General features: G+C 36.1%; 1 protein-coding gene across 1 annotated transcript in view; it reads left to right on the top strand.

Moving 5' to 3' along the window:
• The window catches only part of LOC6043701, a 42,034-nt gene that overhangs the window by 18,612 nt on the left and 848 nt on the right, over nt 1-22,574 (top strand). The window contains 10 exon segments of the mRNA XM_038261334.1: nt 12,070-12,208; nt 12,267-12,729; nt 13,041-13,233; nt 13,298-13,434; nt 13,506-13,686; nt 16,184-16,291; nt 16,362-16,417; nt 16,420-16,844; nt 21,576-21,862; nt 21,928-22,526. Of these exon segments, the coding sequence (XP_038117262.1) occupies nt 12,070-12,208; nt 12,267-12,729; nt 13,041-13,233; nt 13,298-13,434; nt 13,506-13,686; nt 16,184-16,291; nt 16,362-16,417; nt 16,420-16,844; nt 21,576-21,862; nt 21,928-22,526 (2,588 nt within the window).

Genomic DNA, 22,574 nt, shown 5'->3' with positions numbered 1-22,574 from the left:
TCCCGACAACTGAACAACTGAGCTGTTCAATTTCGGTTATGTGACCTTTTAGGTGGTCAAACTTGTGCATAACTCATGTGCGTAAAAAAAAATCGATTAGTCTTACCAACTTTTATTACGTGCCGTTCTAACGTGATTTGCAAGAACTTTTCAACTTGTTTGTCCGTTTTGCAGTTCTCTTTATTTTATTGTACTGGCTTGAATTTTTGAATGTATGAAGTTGCAGGTTTTTGTGTGTTTATTGCTGCAATAATAATGTCAGTTATCTCAAATTGAACAAAAAACTGGGTTCAGTTATTTTAGCTGGTTCCTAAATTTTGTTTTAGAATGTTCAGGTCGATATATTTTCTTTTGATCGTTTTTTAGCTTTTGATTTATGAACAAAGTGTTGATTATTCTAAATATAAATTTAAGGTTTATTTTAAATGTATAGTTCCGAGCATCAAATTCGATACGTAAATCATGTTTATCTACCAAATTCAAACTGCAAAACGCGGCATTAATCATGCACCGGTTTTGAACATAAACTTTAAGCTACCAAACTAAACCAACAATAGCGACACCAGGTCAAGATTCGCAAAACGCGATAGGTTCTTGCCCCTAGAAAAATGGTCCTCATCGCCAGCAGAATTCCGAGTGCCACTGCCGATCAAAGCCGGTTTCGAATTGTTGCGGGGGAATTTTTTTTTCTCTCCACCTTTTTTGCACTGACCTGCTTGACCTTTTTCGGAACTAAACAGTCACAGTATTTCTGCGCACGCGAAAGCATGGCAAATTTTCGTTTACGGAAGGATCATTGATACTCGTTGGCCTTTTGCCGGAGGACGAAAAAAAAAACCGTCTTCTTTGGACAGTAACCGGAGCGTTAGAACTTGGCGTCTGCGTAAATTTACCAATTGAATTAGCGTTATTTGTCCTGAAAACGTCCAGATTTGCATTCCCTAGAACTTAAATCCACCCTGATGTCATTCGATACTCGCCGAACTGTTTTTAATCCGTTGCAGTATCACTCCGCAGTTGTTTACTAAAATTTAACTTGTTTACTCACTCATTTTGCAACTTGACGTGAAGTCCTGTTTCCCAGGGAGGCTGTTGATAGAGCGATTGGATCTGAGACTTGAGCCGCTGCTGGGTGGAAGTGCAGCTGAGAAATGCATTCGTGAAGAAGCAAAACAAAACAAAATAAAAACAGGTTCGTCGCTTAATGTGCCAAGTCATTCGAGCTAAGCAATGGAGCACGAGGGAATTTGCCGTGATCGTTGTACTTTTGGTTAATTTTGAGATACTTAAGCCAGAGCTTTTTAAGTTTTTCTGGCTCTTCAAGGATGTGCCTTTAACTCGTATCTTGTGTGTATTTTTTACGAAATTATATTAGCAAAGTTTATAAACAAAATTCTGATTTTGAGAAAAAGCTCGTTTCCGCGAACAATTACCCTCGTCAATACTAAAGTTCTGCAGCAAGGCAAAAAACTTTCATTTTCCAATCACAATTAGTTCTGTTCCGCGTGCGTCAAGTTCAACCCGAAGTTTTTTTCTACTTAAGCTTCACAGCCTATTGTATTGGCTGTTCACCATGCTTAGATTTGCGATACCTCTGTCTATGAGTACGAGAGTCTAGTGAACCCGCGCAAGCAGTTATTATTCAAACGAGTCATCAAGTGCCGTTTTTTTACACAAGGCCTCCCAAAAAGGCTTCGAGCGTCAAGTGAGCAGAACTGCTGGTGTGGGGGGGAAACATTCACTTCACCAATCGACCGGCCGATCTTCAGCTAACCTTCGTCCATCGATTGCCCGTTGAGAGGAAGTAGCGCACCACTGGATGCTGGAGAGTGTTTGCACTTGCTTCAGTCTCAGCAGGTGTTTTGTTTCCGCTTTATGTTGAATTGATTATATTCAAAATTTGTTTTTGAAAATGAAGATTATCTTCTGTTTTACCGAACTATTTCAGTTGATCAGTCGATAAGATACTTTGATTTTGTACAATTCGTCCAAACAAATCTTCAAATCTTTTTTAATGTTAGATTATAATGCCAGGAAAAAAAGCTAACATAAGAAAAAAAACTCTCTCAATTGACTGACAAAATCACTTTTCGCCCAAATTTTCAAAAATTGATTGAGATCAATACACAAAATGTTTCAAAAAAGCTTATTTAGTCATTAAATTGTATGGCTTTTTCTAAGGATCAAGATGCACTATCAACATTTCACCGCACACTGACACCCATGTTTTAGAATTCAAATTAAGAAGCTTGCCTTGATTGCCTGAGCGTCGGGACGCTAAACTCAATATTTTCGGCAGTAGCAGCAAGTGCTGCCAGAATAGCTTGAATAAAAAGTTGAACTGCCCACCATTGAAAAAACGGCTAATAACGTCATGATTCGAAATCCGGACACTTAGTAGCATATCATTGTTGTTGTAGCTGGAAAAAAATCATGTTATAAGTTGGAAATGTAGAAACATCATCAGGATGTAGTATAAACACTAAACAGTCAGTTTCAAGAAAATGCATGTAAAATAAGTGTTTTCTGACAATTTTTCATCAGAATTTTAAAATTAAATTGACTTGTTGTGCTTCGAATTCCGGACACTGATAAAAGCTGATTCGAAATCCGGACACTTTTGCTTCGAATTCCGGACACTCGATTTTACTTATGAATCGCACAAATTTGGACTGAAATGTTAGTAAATTGCATTCTTTAGGTCTCAAATAAGCTGTTAACATTAAAACAATCGATAGTTCATAAAAAAAATTGCTAGAATTTAATTTAAATCGAAACCATAAATTTCTGCTTGGCCTTCCTGGTGCTTCGAACGCCTATGAAATATTTCAAGTGAAATGTTTCGCATTTTTGGTAAACTTATAATTTTATTGTATTTAATTGTGTTGGCATTAACTACAGCGTTCAAACAAACTTTAAATGAAAGTTGAAGTTAGAATTCATCAAATAACACAGTTTTGACATTCATAATGCGAACTTTTATCCAAATAACTTATAAAACAAGATGAAGTGTCCGGGTTTCGAAGCGTCCGGGAATTCGAATCATGACGTTATCAACTTTTGGCAAAAATGAGATATTAGCACCAGGTGGTAGATGATATTCCAATGCATCTTCTTTAACTTAAATTTCACTAAAATAGTGTTTAGACTTAGCTTCCGATGCGAAAAACAAAAAGGCTAATATGCCGCCAGTACGCCATCAAATCGGGCGTCTAATTTTACATAAAAATCCTATTGACACCAAATTTTTCGCAAATTTCAGGCTGCAAATTATTGAAAAACACCTCTTTTTTCGCATGTTCAAAAATGGAAGGGGTCGTACCGCCCCTCCGTCACGAGATATCAAAAAACGGACCTCGGATTCGTGATCAGGGACAAAAATTACCCCTAAAGACAAAGTTTCACGCAAATCGAAGAGGGGTCGGGGCAACTGCTGTGTGAGTTGGCGGAGAATTACCCACATAAAAAAGTAGTTTTCCCGCAGCGTGTAAAAGGCCTGGGTGTAAAATAAATTTTGAATTATTTTATGAAATTTTATGTAAATAATATTACACCCAGAAATATGTAGCCCATCAGTATGCGAAACGTACTTGACCATGAAGTCAAGCTTATATATGTGTTTATTCTTTCCGTTCTTCATCGGTCTGATGGCCGAGTGGTCCTTACTGTTAGTGCTAGGTTTGAATCCCATCTGTTTCCACTTTTTTGTGTTTATAAAAATTGAACATGCAGTGTGTAATATAATGTGTCTTTTTTGACAAAGATGACAAATGCCCCATAATTTTAAAGATTTTTTATTTAATTTCACTTAGAATTTAACCCTCTACAACCCAGCCCCGCCTTTAGACGGGCTTCGATCTTAAAAATCACAAAAAAAAAATTTCAACCATTTTTTTTATGTTTGAAAAGCATTGGATAGAAGAACTCTTAAAATTTTATTAAATATTAAGATTGGATGCTTGACTTGTTTTATGTGACTTTGCCAATGTTTTAATAAATGACATTTTTGAGGTCAACTTAGATGTTTTACTAACATTTCCTATATTTTAAGTAAAAAGAAGTATGCAGTAATTTTTGTAGGGTCCCAGACTATGCCTCTACGCATTTTTTTACAATTTAAATGAAAATGCTGCCATTCTAGAGCAGAAAATGTGAAAAACAAGCAAAAAGTTGAAAAAGTGACTGTAAAAACATGAAAAATTAGGAAGGCAAAATTTAATGATATGAGGTGTTAGAATAGGCTTTCAAAACAAACATAAACTAAACAAGATAAATGCATTTTAGAATACTTAAAATAGAACAAGAAAAACATTAAACAAAAGAAATAAAGTTTTTCGTACAACAAAAGTTGCTCAAAATGACCTCCTGAACACGGAAAAAATGAAAAAATTGGGCGGTAGAGGGTTAAAAGTTCAGCTCCAAGATTTACATTTACAATTCAGTAATTTTGAGAACCTTTCAACTGATATCAATTCATAAGCCATTGCAGTGAGGGTACATATTTCTAAGTTTAGACTTTTAAACATGAAATTTTAAAGGGACCTGAAATTAGTTAGGTAGTCCTTGATACAAATAATAAAATAAGTATATTTGATGAGCGGCTTCGGCTGCAGGTCCCTAAGTTGCTATGGAGCGTGGGTTCGATGCCCGCCTTATCTTTCTGGCCTTCTATCGGATGGGGATATAAAACGTTCCGTCAAAGGGGTTTTGCAGGACTCACCACACATAACCTTCGGACGCCTACAAATGAGCAGAAACATGCAACAGAGACCACAAAACACTCGGAGGTCGTTAAAGTGGATTGCTTTGATTGTATATTTTTGGAGTTTTTTTTATTTCTTTTTGAAAAGGTCCAAGAAACCAAATTAAATTTTCTAGTTTTTGCTTTTTGGGTGTATTTGAAACCGCCTTGAGTCAGCAAAATTTGAAAATTTTCGAAAACAAACAGCAGAAACAAAAGCAAAATATTCCAGGAAATCCAATAACAATATTTTCAAATAGAAGCTATTTGGGCAGCATTTTAACGTTTCATACGATTTTTTCAATTGTTAGACTATATTTTTTAAGTCCTCAAACTATTTGCCTAAAAGCCTAACAACCACAGATTCTAAACAGTTTACAAATCATTAAATGTTACCTAAAATTAATAATTGAACATAATAATTCGCTTTTATTTACATTTGAATGCTCTGTTTGCAGTAAATATTCTCCCTTGAAATCAAAAAATTCGGAACAATTTGTAGGCCTAAAAAAATCATTTAAAATAGCAGAGAAGACAAAAATTGCCTTTTTTCATCACATTGAAAAACTATCAAATTCCAGGTGTTCCGCGAACTGTAATGTTTTTAAATTCCTTTCATTATAATAACATAAATTGCTATTAAAAAAATTTAATGTTTATGTAGTGTAACTCAAGTTTTGAAGACTTTTTTGCCTCTACAAACAAATCAATTCGTTCACCTTTGTACTCTTCCTCATTTTTTGATGATCATTTTTTGCTGAAACCTCACAATCTTCAATATTCACTATGACGTATTTGGGAACACCACGCTGACGTTGCTCATAATCTTTTTCTTGGCTACAGCTCAAACAAAAGAACTATACAAAAAAACACAACAACCGGCCAAAAAACCCCCAAACACTACATCACAAGTGAACAACAATTACCGGGTAATTGCGGCGAGCACGAGCTTGCCATGTTTTCTTCAAGCCGATCGTATCTTCTCCGCTCGATCGGTTCAGCGTTACTTCGCATCGCGCGGCTTGAGGTCAGGTTCAGGAGCCGTAGGATATTCCAGTTCAAGTTCAAGATCGATGTGCAGAGCCGGGTCGGCAGCTGCCGGACCACTTGGAGCTAATGACTTTTGGATCCTCCGCGATCTTTGGTGCCAAGATATCGGCGAGGAAGGGTGCGCGGGCTGGCTAATGATCAAGTGTTTTTCATCTAGTGCTGATGGACTGCAGAGGGGGGGTGTGTTTAGGCAGGGGTGCCACCTTTGGGGTGCTAGAATATTAACGCCGATTGGACATGGGTTTTGTTAGGGTTAGGTTATTTTTTTTTGCACTGGACCAATAAAAAGAGTCAGCAGTTACTTAATTCTGATTTTCTTCACATATTTAGTATGAGCCGTGCTTGGCTTCAAATTATGATTCTGTTATCGAGTATCCAAAAGTTTGTTAAAAATACTATATTCCAGGAAACCTCAATCTTCACCTCTTTGATTTTATATCGCTCAGATAAGCTGCAACTTCTAACAAAGAGAACCCTTCCTGATTTTCAAATTCCGAGACCATTGAAAGATAAATGTTCCAGTTTGTTATGACTGTCAAACAGCACCAAGTCTCAGTTCAAGCCTCATTTGGCGTGTAGTCTTGCGTGGGATTTCCAAAGAAGTGCCATATTTTGCATTACAAGTATCCCTAAATGGCTCGTTGCATCTGTCAACAGATTGCTACCGGGAACCTGTTGGAATCAAGCTTTGAAGTACTGAAACCAACCCGGAATTTAAATACTTACCTTTTTCTTAGGACAAATAAAGTCTAGATAAAAAAAAATGTCGGGATACTTTTGCTTACGAGCTGATGAATAACTTTTGCTCTCGCTCCCCCTCTTTTCTCTGGTGGAAAGCATCTGTTGACAGTGGCAATTTTCAGCAATCTGCAAACCAGTTGACAATGAACTTGAACCATTGCCCACGGGGAACGCGCCGATCTGCGATAACGGTGACATAAACACCACCGTTTTAGGGGAAGTTCCCACTGGTAATTTGTTAAACAAATCGGAAAACTACTAAAAAAAAATATTTTTTAACAATCATTTAAAACGTCCCAAAAAAAATAGAGTACAATAAATCAAGATACAATAATCAGTTCATAGTTTCGCCAACGCTTCAGTAGCACGAAGAAGTAAACGCCTGAAGCGCAGACAATTCAACGGTCGTAAAGATCATGCTCCAGCTGCTGGTAATGCCCAAACGTTTCATTGGTGACCATCACGTTTTACTGTAGCACGCCAACTGGCGCCTTGGTGACAACGACAACAGTTACTGTCAAAAACACTTTGCAGTTTCGTGATTTGAGTTGCTTGCTCTTGCGAGATAGTTCAACTTAATCGAGTTGTTTACACGCGACTTCGGTAGATATTTTTGATGGAATTTCAGGTTCCAGATGAGATGAAGTGAATTTAACTCTTATGGACTGGTATGTATTCATATAAGAATTAATGAAAGTTAACCTTCATAAGTCTAAATAATCATCTAGTCGATGTGATAGCTTACGTTTTGTGGTTTTGTGAAACTCAAAGGTAATAAACTGGTTAAAATATGATATTTTGTGACTTGTGCAAATTTGCAATTTGTAAAATATTTGATGGGATATTATGTATAAACCATCAACTGAGCAATTCTCTACGAAATCGGTCTTTTTTCTTCAATTTTATTTTTTGTATTTTTCAATCCAGCTGAAACTTTTTTGGTGCCTTCGGTACGTCCAAAGATGCCATTTTGCATCATGAGTTTGTTCATATAATTTTCCATACAAATTTTGCAGCTGTCCAAACAAACATGATGTATGAAAATTCAAAACTCTGTATCTTTTGAAGGAATTTTTTGATCGGTTTGGTGTCTTCGCCAATGTTGTAGGTATTGATACGGACTATACTGGAAAAAATGATACACGGTAAAAAATTTGGTTATTGTTTATTCAACTTTTTGTCATTAAAACTTGATTTGCAAAAAACACTATTATTATTTATTTTTTTATATGTTTTAGAGGACATTAAATGCCAACTTTTCAGAAATTTCCAGAATTGGCAAAAAACCTTTGACCGAGTTATGATTTTTTGAATCAATACTGATTTTTTCAAAAAATTGAAATATTGGTCACAAAAATTTTTCAACCTAATTTTTCGATGTTAAATTAATTTTTTAATCAAAAAGTACTTTAGTAAAATATTGATAAAGTGCATCGTTTCCAAGTTAAATCAGGTTTTAGGACATTTTTTGAAAATAGTCGAAGTTTTTCATTTAAAAAAAAAAAGTGCACATGTTTGCCCACCTCTGAAAAAATATTTTTGAAAAGCTGAGAAAATTCTCTATATTTTGCATTATTGTACTTTGTTGATACGATCCTTAGTTGCTGAGATAATGCCATGCAAAGGTTTAAAAACAGGAAAATTGATGTTTTCTAACCCGAGCAGGGGTAAATAACAAGGGAATACCAAATTTTGGTATTACTTGGGCAAATAACAGCGACCAAAATGTGCCCTTGGTTGCCCAGTAATAGATGGTAAAATACCATGAAATCATACCAAAATCTTGTATGTGTAAGGGCACAACAAGACCAAACCATGTTATTCCAAGGGTAAAATAATACCTCAAAATAAAACCATTTCAATACCAAGTTGAGGTCTTCTGGATTTTTGAACATTGCTTGAATACCAAAACTTGGTATTGCCATGGTTTTATTTTTAAGGTATTCCCGCGCCCTTGGAAAATCATATTTTGGTATTTCTGTGGTCTTTCACATACATGATTTTGGTATGATTTCATGGTATTTTACCATCTATTACTGGGCAACCAAGATCACATTATGGTCGCTGTTATTTGAACAAGTAATACCAAAATTTGGTATTTTCATACCATTTTTAGTGAAGCAGTTGCAGTTAGTGAAAAAACGGAAATTATTCATATGCAACAGCCAAATCTACTCACCTGATGATTCCATGTTGTTATTAGTGATATTCTTCACCACACCGAATGCATTTGTCATTGATGAACGGCCTGTGCTTGAAATTTTTGAAGCTTCTGAAAAATAACAAGATTGAAAAATAAGTATTATTAAAATGAAACTGAATTGAAATTCACCAAAATTCATTAATCTGTCGATTGACTCGTTTTTCAAAGTATTTGGTTATCCCGACTTAGAGATATTTCAACGTTTTTGAAAAAAATATTAGTGGGTATATCACACTAATTTTTAAAATCATCTTTAACATTTTTGGGTTTCAAGTCATTTGAGCGCAAAATTAATTAACTCGTAAATTTTTTTAAACAAATTTCCCATAGTTTCAGAGAAAATTGATGAAACCTTTCAATATTCAAATAATACCAAAATGTGCCATCCTGACTTAGAAAATTTTCCACAATTTCAAGTCATTTCTGTAGGGGGTATCAAAAGTGTTTAAAATAAAGTTTGAAATTTCCGGTTTTGAATGAAAGCATTCGCTTTGAGACATGATTTTAGCGCAAAATTAATTATTTTGTCAAAATTGGTCAAAATTTTCCCATAGTTTCAGAGGAATATGATAAAACACTTTAATACCAAAATAATACCAAAATGTGCCATCCTGACTTAGAAAATTTTCCACAATTTCAAGTCATTTCTGTAGGGGGTATATCAAAAATGTTTAAAATCAAGTTTGAAATTTCCGGTTTTGAATGAAAGCATTCGCTTTGAGACATCATTTTAGCGCAAAATTAATTATTTTGTCAAAATTGGTCAAAATTTTCCCATAGTTTCAGAGGAATTTGATAAAACACCTTAATACTAAAATAATACCAAAATGTGCCATCCTGACTTAGAAAATTTTCCACAATTTCAAGTCATTTCTATAGGGGGTATATCAAAAATGTTTAAAATCAAGTTTGAAATTTCCGGTTTTGAATGAAAGCATTCGCTTTGAGACATCATTATAGCGCAAAATTAATTATTTTGTCAAAATTGGTCAAAATTTTCCCATAGTTGCAGAGGAATTTGATAAAATACTGTAATACCAAAAGAATACCAAAATGTGGTGTTCGATCATTGACAAATTCTGCAATTTTGCTATGGGACCATTCATAAACCACGTGGACACTTTTTTGAGAATCTGTTACCCCCCCTCCCCCTTCGTGGACAATTGTCCATACAAAAAAAATCTTTTTTGTATGGATCGTGGACAATCGCCAAACCCCCCCCCCCCCTAAAGTGTCCACGTGGTTTATGGATGGTCCCTATATCAAAACAATACCTTAAATTGGTATGATACCACATTTTGCTCTTGCATAATCCTTAAGACAAATTTTAAAGGGTCTAGGAATACCAAAATTTGGTATTGATACCAGAGAAAGGTATTATTACGCATTTCCCTTGTTATTTACCCATGCTCGGGAAGTCTCACCCAAACAACCCACCATTTTCTAATGTCGATATATCAGCAGCTAATTATCCGATTTACAATGTTTAAATATGAAACATTCGTAAAATTTTACGACCTGTTCGAATTTTTTTTTCGAAATTTTAAAACCAAGACTACCATTTCAAAAGAGCTTTTTAAAAATATTTTTTTCAGAAGTGTGCAAACATGTGGACTTATTCAAAAAAATGACATACTGCGACTATTTTCAAAAAAGTTACATAAAAATGGCTTTAACTTGAAAACTGTGCACTTTATCAAAATTTCACTAACGTAATTTTGATAGCAAATTTTATTTTACATGAAAAAATTAAGTTGAAAAATTTTTGCGACCAATATTTCGAATTTTTGAAAAATCCAGTATTGATTGAAAAAATCATAATTCGGTCAAAGATTTTTTGCACAACCTGGAATTTTCTGAAAAGTTGACATTTGATACCTCGTTTACTTTTTCAAAAGGTCCTGTGTACATAGGAAACCCATGGCGCATTGGTAGTTTTGAAAAAGTAATCTAAATATCCTCTAAAACATATCAGAAAATGAAAAAAAATAAAAATAGTGTTTATTTGCAAATCAAGTTTTAGTGACAAAAAATTAAAAAAAATTACCCATTTTTTTTACCGTGTATAATTTTTTTTCCAGTGTAGTCCGTATCCACACAGAAAAAAATATGTGAATTTGCTCGACACGGAAAACATGAATCACATTTAAACTTGAGATTCGACGTAAATGGTTGAATCACACGAAAAATAATGTTTTTACGTATAATTTGTTGCAAATTTACATCAAATTGCATTTAAATATAAATGTTTAATGTCGTGCAAAAGTGTTACATCATAAATGATGTAACATTCGGAAATATTTTTTTGTGTGCATACCTACAACTTTGCCGAAGACACCAAATCGATCAAAAAAATCCTTCAAAAGATACAAAATTTTGAATTTTCACATATCACTTTTGTATGGACAGCTGCCAAATTTGTATGGAAAATTATATGAACGAACAAATGATGCAAAATGGCTTCTTTGGGCATACCGAAGGCACCAAAAAATGTTTAGTCGGATTAAAAAATGCAAAAAAACGAATGACCGAAATCTGGGAGAACTGCTCATAATCATCTAGTCGATTTGAAAGCTGATTTTTGTGGTTTTGTGGAACTCAAAACATTTATGCGAACATTGGCAATAAACTGGTTAAAAATATGACATTTTGTGACTATTGCAAATTTGCAATTTGTAAAATATTTGCTGATATATCATGTATAAACCATCAACTGATAATACAACTTTTGATATATTGTTTTGAAATGCTCACTTAGATTCAAAAAGAATTGTTTTAGACGATGACTCATTCTCTACATTGTCTAGCAGTCCATTTTCGAAATTTCCAAAACACCAGTCGTCAGTCGTTAACTTGATGGATAAAAGAATTTAATTAAAGAACTTAATGGCGGGGTCACTGAGGTCTCATTGCCAAAACAGAAGAACCAATATTTTTTGTAACAAATCGTGTTACTGGCCATAGCCTTGCTCTGTGCACTTCAAGCCAAATTACGTCAATTGAGTTCAAAATGTAAAAAAAAGTCCACACTCTATCCAAACCCAAGTTCTGCACAATTAACTGAATATATCCGGCATTACTTCAATCGTCACACAAATAAAAACCAATCACAACTAATGCAAATTGAAGCCGACCAGTTGTCATTGTCACGCGAAACTTCTTCAACTGCCGGGTGAAAAGTGTTTATTGAATGGTTCCTTCATTTGAATTTTCAATTGCCATGTGCGCCACCATGCTGACATTGCGGGTTGGTCGTGACCGCGTTTTTTAAAAATAAACGTTATACTAATCGATGCTTTTCTCTCTATTCTATTGTCTATTGCTCTCTTTGCAGAATTAACGTCAAGCAGATTATTCTGCTGTCACGACCAAAAAAGGGAAAAACGGTTCAGCAACGATGTGACGAACTGTTTGGCAGCGTCGTGTTCATGAACCTCAAGAAGGACTACCCGGCGTTTATTGATCGTATAAAAGTGTGTTATGATTTGGAGTGTATTTGATGGTATTTGATTTGATGGTATTTTTGAAAAGATTTTAGACGCGGACCTACAACATCCGGGCGTTGGTCTGTCAGACGAGTCGATCGACTACATTGTGAAAAATACCCAAATCGTGTTCCACGCGGCATCCGACGTCCGCTTTGACCAGGCCCTGAAGAAGGCTATCGAGGTGAACGTGCGGGGTACCCGGGACCTGCTGAGGATTTGCGAGAAAATCATCAACCTCGAGCTGTTCATCTACATCTCCACGGCGTACTCCAACTGTCCGGAGGAGACCATCAAGGAGGAGTTCTACCCGCCACCGTCGGACCCGGAGAAGATGATCCAGCTGGTGGAAGCCATGGACGAGCACTTCGAGGACCACATCAACAAAACCGTTAACGAGTTTATCCATCCCTGGCCGAATACTTACGTGTACACCAAGGCGCTCACCGAAGATGTGGTACGCCAGTTCGGTGAACTGCTCCCCATCGCCGTTGTCCGACCGTCCATTAGTAAGTATTTCTTGTAACTTATTATAGAATTTAACAATTGGTAACTAATGCAAATATTAGCTGCCCAAACAAGCCAACACTCGTTAAGCTCTGACGTACGCAAGTTTCGTTTGCATTTAAGTTGGAGACGCCTCAAATTCAAATGAGTGACGACTTTAAGTTCAACCGATTACATAATTAGAAGGCAATGGCCAGTTGAACGATGCATTCAGACAGACTAATTACACGAAACTCGAACGCGTGCATTTGCAACAACTTCGATGTTTATTATCTAGAAGGATCGTTGACCCAATGCTTCCAAAAACTTTCAGTCATCGCCACCAACGAGGAACCGATCGAGGGTTGGACCGACAACATCTACGGCCTGAACGGAGTTATCGCCGGTATTGCGTTGGGCATCATCCGGGTGATGTATCTGGACGACGTAAACAACGGCGACATCATCCCGGCGGACATTGTCGTGAACGGAGTGCTGGCGGCCGGCTGGCAGACCTACGTTGAACGGTAGGTGTCCCGTTGATCCCCACTTCCCCCACTCAGTTTGGTTTGGTTCTTGTTGAATGTCTAGATTTATCTATCATCACCTCAGGAAACACGAACGTCCGGTGGAGGCCAAGAGTGGCAGCACCGACTCCAAGGGTGTGGTCCGACCTCGTACCAAAATCTACAACTGCGTCACCGGAAACGACAACCCAATCACGTATCGTAAGTCAACAAACTAAGTGCCGAAATACACCGTGTTTACAATTCGTCATGTTTTCGCATTATTTTTGCAGAAAAAATTTACGACTACTCCATCCAAGTTGGTAAACACTGTCCCCCGAAGCGGTCCCTGTGGGTGGTGTGTCACAACACGACCAAGAGCAAATTCCTGTACGAGTACTACAAGTTCCTGTACCACCTAGTGCCCGCGTTCCTGATCGACACTTATCTGCGGGCGATTCGACGAACACCGCGGTAAGTGATGAGAGGAAATTCTCCTCAAAATGTCGTAGTGCAATTCTCTACGAAATATCTTTTTTTTTATTTTTTTTTTTTTGTATTTTTTAATCCGACTGAAACTTTTTTGATACCTTTCCCAATTTCCCATAAAATTTGGCAGTTTTCCATACAAAAATGATATAGAGCCATTCCAGCTCAAATCCGGATTTTTTCTGTACTTTTATACCCGACCTTCTCCGATTTCAATGAAACTTTGTAGACATGTTATCCTAGGCCTATATAAGCCACTTATCTGTATCTCGAAGCCGTTGCATAGTATCAAAAAGTGGTCAAAGACCAACATGTAGGAAATTAGACGGGCTTTCTGAAAAAATACACTGAAAGAAAGATACACGCCACTTCTGTGAGATTTACCTTTTTTTAAGTTTAATAGTTAAATTTTCAGGTGATGTCACGATTCGTTCGATTTTTATGAGGAGCCTAAGATATTACAAAAAGTCTCACGAAAAATACAGGATGGTATGTCTCTTCTAAAAAATACAAAAATCATTTACTAAAACTGTTTTTTTAAGTTGTCTAAACGTCAAAATTTTCTCATACCGATAGTGGGAATCGATTTCTCAGACAATTTGACAAAAATTTACTACAAGTTTGTCTTTGACCACTTTTTGATACGATGCAACTGCTTCGAGATACAGTAGTTTTTAAATTACAAAATACAAAAATATTTAAATAACTTACGCTCTTCTTAAATGTTATTTTGGAAATCGATGAGGGTCGGTTTCAGAAGTACCAGAAAAAATCCTGAGCTGGAATTGCTCTATATGATAATTCAAAAATCTGTTTCTTTTGAAGGAATTTTTTGATCAATTTGGTTTTTCCGGAAAAGTTGTAGTTGTAAAAAGGACTACACTGAAACAAAGAAACACGGTAAAAAAAATTGTGGTGAATTTTTACATTGTCACTAAAACTTGATTACCAAAAAATATTTTTTTTATTTAATATTGTTTGATATATTTTAGGGAACATCAAATGTTAAATTTTTAGAAATTTCCAGAATCCGTTTCAAAAAGATGTAATATTGAATGTATGGCCCTTTTGAAATGTAAGTCTTGATCCAGAAAAATTTAAAATATTTTTTTCGGAAAGATCTAAAATTTCTCGAATGTTTTATATTTTAACATTGAAAATCGAACAATTAGTTACTGAGATATAGATAATGATAATGGTGGGTTGTTTAGGTGAAACTTAGAAAACATCAATTTTCCTGTTTTCAAACCCTTGCATGGAAATATCTCAGCAACTAAGGGTCGTATCAACAAAGTTCAAATGAGCAAAATATAGAAAAAAAATCAGCCTTTCAAAAATATTTTTTTTAAAGTGGACAAACATGGGCACTAATTTTAAAAAATTAAAAACTGCGACTGTTTAAAAACAGCCACCTAAAAATTGCTATAACTTGTAAACGGCGCTCTTTATCAAAATTTCACTAGGATACTATTTGAGTGCAAATTTGATTTAACATCGAATAATGAAGTTTAAAAATTTTTGCGACCAATATTTCGATGTTTTGAAAAATAAATATTTATTCAAAAATCCATAACCCGTTCAAAATTGTTTTGCGAAACCTGGAAATTTTTTGAAAAGTTGGCATTTGATGTTTGATGAAAAAAATAAAAAAAAGTGTATTTTACAAATCAAGTCAATCACCAAAAAAATTTTACTCTGCATCATTTTTTTCAGTGTAGTCCTTATCCATACAACTTTGCCGAAGACACCAAATCGATCAAAAAATATCTTCAAAAGATTCAGATTTTTGAGTTTTCATACATCATTTTTGTATGGACAGCTGACAAATTTATATGGAAAATGGATGGAAACGGTCAAACTAATTCAAAATGGCTTCTTTGGGCATATCGAAAGCCCCATAAAAGTTTCAGCCGGATTAAAAAATTACAAAAATTAAAACTAGAAAAAGATCGATTTCGTAGAGAACTTCTCTATTGGAATATTCTTTTGATTATTGGAATATTAATAATTAAAAGAATCATACAGTTGGATCGAAAAATCTGTGCATGACGAAATATTTCATTTTTAAGTTTTCGTTAGAACTTTAAAACATTTTGTTCATTTACTTACTTGGAGATTTTGTCTGGTCACTGTTAAATTTAACATTTTTACAAAGGTTGAACAAAATTTGCTAGCCGTCAGGCAATGTTTACTTTTTTTCAGCATTTGAAAAAAATATTATATTTAGTTGGAACCAAGCAATAGTATTTACATTTACAATTAGCTAATAATAAGAATTTGATATTGAATTTAGTTACTTACTATCGAAAAAATATATCTTATCAATACCATATTGTTTGTAGTATTTTTAGGCAACAGAACGAGTTATTTGTCCTAACAATAACAGAACATGATTTTTTTATTTATTTCCACCTGCTCGGGTCTCCCAAACTCCCTTATTAAAATGTTATAATTTATTCCATACTTCTTTCTTATTTTCCAGCATCATGGACCTGTACAGGAAGGTGCACAAGTTCGCCACCGTCATCTCGTACTTTGCCAACGGCCGGTGGCACTTTGAGAAGGAAAACATGCGGGCCCTGGTCAAAAAGTAAGTTCCGTCAAAATTATAAAAAAAAGAACTTCAATCGACTAAACACTCCTATGCAACACCTTTGCAGACTGTCCCCGGACGATCAGGCCATGTTCCCGTGTGATATCGCCAAGCTCAACTGGCCCGACTACTTCTGGACGTACATCCACGGCCTGCGACGACACATCGCCAACGAGCCGATGGACAACCTGGAGGAGGCCAAGAAGCGGCACCGGCAGATGCGCTTCGTGCACTACTTCATCGTGGCCGCGTACTACTTCTTCTGGCTGGCACTGATCTTCTACATCTTCAAGTGGTTCCTGTTTTGAGGCCACCATTGAGTAACATTCTAGAGAGTAGAACTTTGTTGTGTATAGGTTGTGTTTTCTTCAGACCCCACGCTGCTGTGTTTCCGCTTCCGCCGTGTGCTCAAAGATTTTGTTTTTTCTCCGGTTTCCGTCGATGGAAGCTGGAACGAATGGAGCGGCCAAAAACTTGTACATTATTTTTTTTGTTACCCGTTAAGTTCCCTCTAGGTTTAAGCTACACAGGTGTATTTAGTGATAAAACGTAGGAAAGATCCCGTCGATTCTAACCTTCGCGATAGGGTATCATTCCGACGGGTGTTGAAACTCGATCAAATAAAGTTAAATTATTGCTCTTGATTTGTTTAGTTTTATTACTTGGAGACCAATTTTCTCACTTCGATGATCCGCGATGACCGGAACTCAATACAGCTGGTAGGTATAATAACACCGGCGGCAAGCGTCACCTTATTAACAAGTGTTACATAATGTTTACATGCATGTAATGCAAAACCTGTTCTTCAAGTGCGGTACGATATTGACGTGATCGTGCTATCTTGTCGCACGTCACTTTTCGTGAAAAAAAAGTGTGTGAAAAATACGTGCAATGTCCCAAATCAAAACTGTAAACAGTGTCGTGCTTGCAAAAATGACAAAACGGCATTTGGTTAAAAATCCCTTTGGCAACTTGTTACACTTGTAGGGTGTGTCAGGATAGCATGATCGATAAGAGCTAATTCAAGTGCAATCTATTTTTAAGAGTGCGAGAAAGTAAAAAAGTGATTTATTGAAAGATACACAAATTGACGTCCTATACTCCTAAACGTGAGACAAGATAGCACGACCAAGATGATACGGTGACCATGACTCGGGTCACAGAGCAAGTGCAGACTAGGATGACAATAAAAAAATCCACCTCAGGGATACCCCCTAATTCGATTCCTAATATTTTTGCTTTTCCCCATACATTTTTGTGCTTTTCCCCATACAAACAAGAACGATACAAAGCGACCCTTATACCTGAACCGATCTGGCTCAAAATTTGCACAGTAGCTTTTTTTTACCTAAAGAATCAAACCAGGGGGTATCTCTTAAGATTTTCCAAAATTTTTTTTTCTTGTCTCTATAGTGGAGACCGATTCACGAGACAGTACCGGTAATTTGTATTAATTTGTGAAATTTTTTTCAATTTTGAGGAGGATCAAATAGAAATTTGTTTTCTTTAATATTAAGACCGTTGCAAATAATCAGGGAAATTTTTTTTCTGAAATTTTCAAAATTTATATATAATTAGACGTGATCAACTGAAAATAATATAAATTGCATTTCCCTACGTCAAAAACCCTTTGAGCATCATTGAAACAGTTAAACATATTTTGAAGTTTTATGAAATCTGGAGCAACATTTGAAAGGGGCGGTACGACATTGCTCTTACGGCCTTTCGTCCCATTTAAACGCGTGTAATGAAAGGCCGTAAGAGCAATGTCGTACCGCCCCTTTCAAATTTTGCACTGGAAATGTCAACGCAGGTGTTTTGCAAAAAAGATCTTAACATCTTAGTTTTTTTTAGCCTAATGATCGCAAAACAACTGTAATGATTTACAACACTTTTTTCAATGAAATATTTAAACCATGAAAAGTTATTCCAATTTTCCGTGATGATTACAAGCAATCATTTTTATGTAATAAACTGCCTTACAACTTTGTATGTTCTTCAAGAAAATGTGAAATGTTCTTCATGAAAAAGGGTTTTTTTTTCGGAAGTTCGAGTATGCCATCAAATCGTGCGTCAAACTTTACATAAAAGTCTCTTTGACACCAAATTACCATCTCATCACCTTTTCAGGCTGAAAATTATGGAAAAAACGTTTATTTTTTCGCATGTTCAAAAATTGAAGGGGTCATACTGCCCCACCGTCACCCCTTAGGACAAAGTTTTACGCAAATCGGAGACGGGACGGGGAAACTTTGTACGATTTCTTGGGAGTTGGTACAATATTATGATTTATCAAAAAATCAAAAAACGCCTCGAGGTTAAACAAAATAAGGTGTTTTTATATTATTTGAACCATTCAAATTAAATAAATTCACTATGAATTGATAACAATCAGTCACTCCGTACCGCAATGAGCTGAAAAAAGTTTGTTGCGCTATACACGGTCACGGCGTGTTTTCTAGAACAAACTTTTCAGGAAAAAATAGTCATCGCTACTCTCAAATGTGTCTTATAAGAAATTTTCAGCTTTCCAACGCTTCTAAGAGCGAAATGTTTCATCGGGAAATTTCTGAGATATCTCTATTTTAAGTTTTTTGGTTTAAAATTCCTTTATTATTTATTGGGAACTTTATACTTTATACAGTTCAGAAAACTTGTCAAATGATGTGTTTCATATGTCATTAAATCTTCATAATGTGCGAAATAAGACAAGAAACAACTTTGTGGAAGGTTGCCAACCTCTAAACATATTGAAAATTATGTTTTGTCTGAGGTTATGAATATATAGGATTTATTCAGAAATTAAAATCATTAAACAGTGTAAAAATATATTTTTTTACATGAATTAATAGATTACTACATATTTTTTGTGTACAAATATCACGTGTCTGCTCTGATTTAGCTTGCTAAACCAAAACTTTGGCAAGTTTGTAATTGTTATTGGTATTATTTAATTTCAATGAATAAATTTGATATTTTCTTAAGCAAACATTAACCAGGAACATAAATACAAATATGATTTAAATCAAAAATGTACTACATATTACTGTTGCAAGCTTCAAAAGTCATATTTTCATGAGAATAAAATAAAGTTAAAATTTTATAAAATGTTTTTTGTTGAAAATAAACTTAAAAGAAAAATTAAAATTCGAGTCTTCCAATCCAGAATGCTGAAAACACCGTCATAAACTTTTTTTTTTGTTTAAGCAAAAATTTAATATAATTTTAGCAAAAATAAACTAACAGAAACCTTCTTTCCAAACTAGTTGAACAAAAATTAAGAAATGCTTTTTTTTAAAGATGAGAGTCTTATAAACTTCTAAAATATTGCTAAATCCTTGATCATTTAATACAAAAAAACTAAAACAATCATTTCATACTAATGAAAAGTATTTCTCCTAAAGCTTGCAACAGTAGTTTGCAGTTTAATTTCGAGTATTTAACATGTTTTGTATCCATGCAACTGGTTAATGTTTGATTAAGGAAATATGATATTTATTCATAAAAATCTTGTAATACCCTATCAATCTCAGCTATTTCCAAGTTGAATCAGAGCGGAACGGAATCGACGTAACACCTTATGATGTGGCCCTCTTATACCTTGCGGTTTCGTCAACGGTTCCACAGGTGTGTATCGTTCTTTTTGCGACAAGACTCCGCCTCCCGGGTCTCCGAAGTGTGAAGGTATGGCACGGGGAGAGGGCACCGAATACCTATATTTACACTTAGAATTTTTTGCGTCCGCCTCGGGATTCGAACCAGCGACCTCTGGATTGTTAGTCCAGTGCGCGGTCCGATTGATCCACACAGGCAGACAACTGAACTGAATCAGAGCACACCGGTGTTATTTGTACACAACAATTAAGTAATTATCTTTTTGTTCTTGTAAAAATATTATTTTAATGCGGTTTTATGATTTTAAGTTATGAATAAATCCCACATATTCAAAAATTGGGTTAAAACTTCATTTTCAAATTGTTTAGCAGTTTACAATCTTCTACAAAGTTGTTTCTTGTCTTATTTATTACATTATGAAGATTTAATGACACATGAAACACATCATTTGACAAGTTTCCTGGACTGTTATTTAAAAGTTTCCAATAAATGATTATTGATTTTAAAACAAAAAACTTAAAACATAGATATCTCAGAAATCACCCGATGAAACATTTCGCTCTTAGAAGCATTGGAAAGCTGAGAAAATTTCCTATAAGATCCATTTGAAAGTAGCGATGACTATTTTTTCTCCTTAAGGTTGTCCAGAAAACACGCCGTGCGGTGTGTGTTGCATGACACAAAATGAAGACGGTGTTTGCAATAGGTTGTCTACCGTTAGGCGTAAATGGTTAAACCTATAACTTCATCACAAGGAGCAACAGTTTCTTATCACTTGTAGCACCAACGAAGTCAAAACATACGCAAAGCACCAAGGGGGTCAAAAAAGTTGGAAATGCAACTTCATCCGGCTGTATCTCGGTGAAAACTCATCCGATTTGGATTATTCTTGTTGCATTTGATTCGGAAGGATGTCATCTAAAACAAGGTAGATCCAAAACAGATGCGTCTACCCTAAGTTACAATGAAAAAATCATTTGCAACTTGAATGAATAATTGAAAAATGATTCGCTGGTTAACATAATACATATTCTGTAAAAAAAATTTTACTTTCACATAACCGAATTTTTATTTTTTTTCTTGAAATTAAAGCTTAGAATAATTGCTGCTACAATTCTTTTTTAGAAAAAGACCAATAAAATTTTACAGAAAGCACAAAACAACCGTTTGTATAATTAGTCATTCTACAGAATAAAAAAACATCGGGAATCTTAGTACCAAAAACCGTCGTACTGAAGGCCGCGCTCCTCGCGCCCTATCGCGAAGCGCAACTTAAAACGTGTCACTCGGGCAATGTTCAGGTTGAATTTTTTGCTGCCCTCGATATCTACTTCAGTTGACTTTGAATATCAAATGACCATGAGGCCATTCTGTGTTAAAGACGACCTACGGTCAACAGTCTGCCAGTGAACACAGGGCCTACAATGAGAGAAGTCACATTAGAATAAACTACACCCAAAAGTTGATAGTTGGACACAATTTGCTTGAAAGAAGCACCAGGAGGAACTGATAAAAGCACTCAACCGAGATAGGTGTATAAAGTTTATCACTCGCGCAAATTGTTCAATGAAACCGGCAAAATAAACATTTTGCCAAAGTTCTTATTTCCGAAAATCATCCACCGCGTGGCCGCCATGACCTTACCTCGCACTGGTGCGCTGTGTGATGTGTGCAATACCAGCCCCAAAATGCACCTCGATTAAACGACGAATTCGTTGCTAACGCGGGCGCCGTAACGCGATCCTCACCAGTCAGTACGATGGAAACCGTTGAACCAGTTGTGCCTCTCGATGTCGAGCTGCCGCCGCAGCTCCTCCTTGGCTCCGGAAAGGCGAGCCTGGACGAGTTCGAGCGGTACCGGTCCCCGCTGAAAGATTTCTACCATGGGAAAATTGTGTTCCTGACTGGAGGTACTGGATTTTTGGGGAAACTCTACGTGGAAAAATTGATACGGTAAGTTTCAATAAATTAATTTCTGCTGAGATCTGACTGATTTCCATGTAACACGTTGGATTTAGGTGTGGCGTATCAGAGATACTACTCTTGTCGCGTGCTAAAAAGGGCAAAACTCCGTACGAGCGGTTGGCTTCGATTCTGGGCTCGGAACCGATCTTCACCACCTATCACAGCAATCCGGAACACTACCACGACAAGATCAAGATCATTGACGGGGATATCAGCAAGAATCAGCTATCGATTAGCAACGACGATTTGTCGTATGTAGTCAACAATGCCAACATTTTCTTCCACGCGGCTGCCGACGTGAGGTTCGACGAGTCACTCAAGGAATCCGTTGAGACGAACGTGCGCGGCACGCTCGAGGTGCTGAAGATCGCAGCTCAGGCCAAAGTGCTGGACGTGTTTGTGTACATTTCAACGGCATTTTCCAACTGTACTCGTAATACCATCGAGGAGAAGTTTTACAAGCCACAGGTTGATCCGCACCTGCTGATCAAACTGGTGGAGATGGAACAGGACGAGGAAAGCTTCGAGGTGCTCAGTCGCAAAATCATCGAACCGTGGCCAAACACCTACGCGTTCACAAAGGCACTCGCAGAAGACCTTGTTCGGCAGTTTGCGGATAAGGTCCCCGTCGCGGTCATTCGGCCGTCAATTGGTGAGTAAGCATTTTGTTTTGGCTGGATAGTAAATTGCTCATTGAAGA

Source organism: Culex quinquefasciatus, chromosome 3 (genome assembly GCF_015732765.1).
Source record: "Culex quinquefasciatus strain JHB chromosome 3, VPISU_Cqui_1.0_pri_paternal, whole genome shotgun sequence".
NCBI classification, from domain to species: Eukaryota; Metazoa; Arthropoda; class Insecta; order Diptera; family Culicidae; genus Culex; species Culex quinquefasciatus.
Note: the sequence above shows the minus strand (reverse complement) of the source record. Positions and strands in the feature narration are given on the sequence as shown.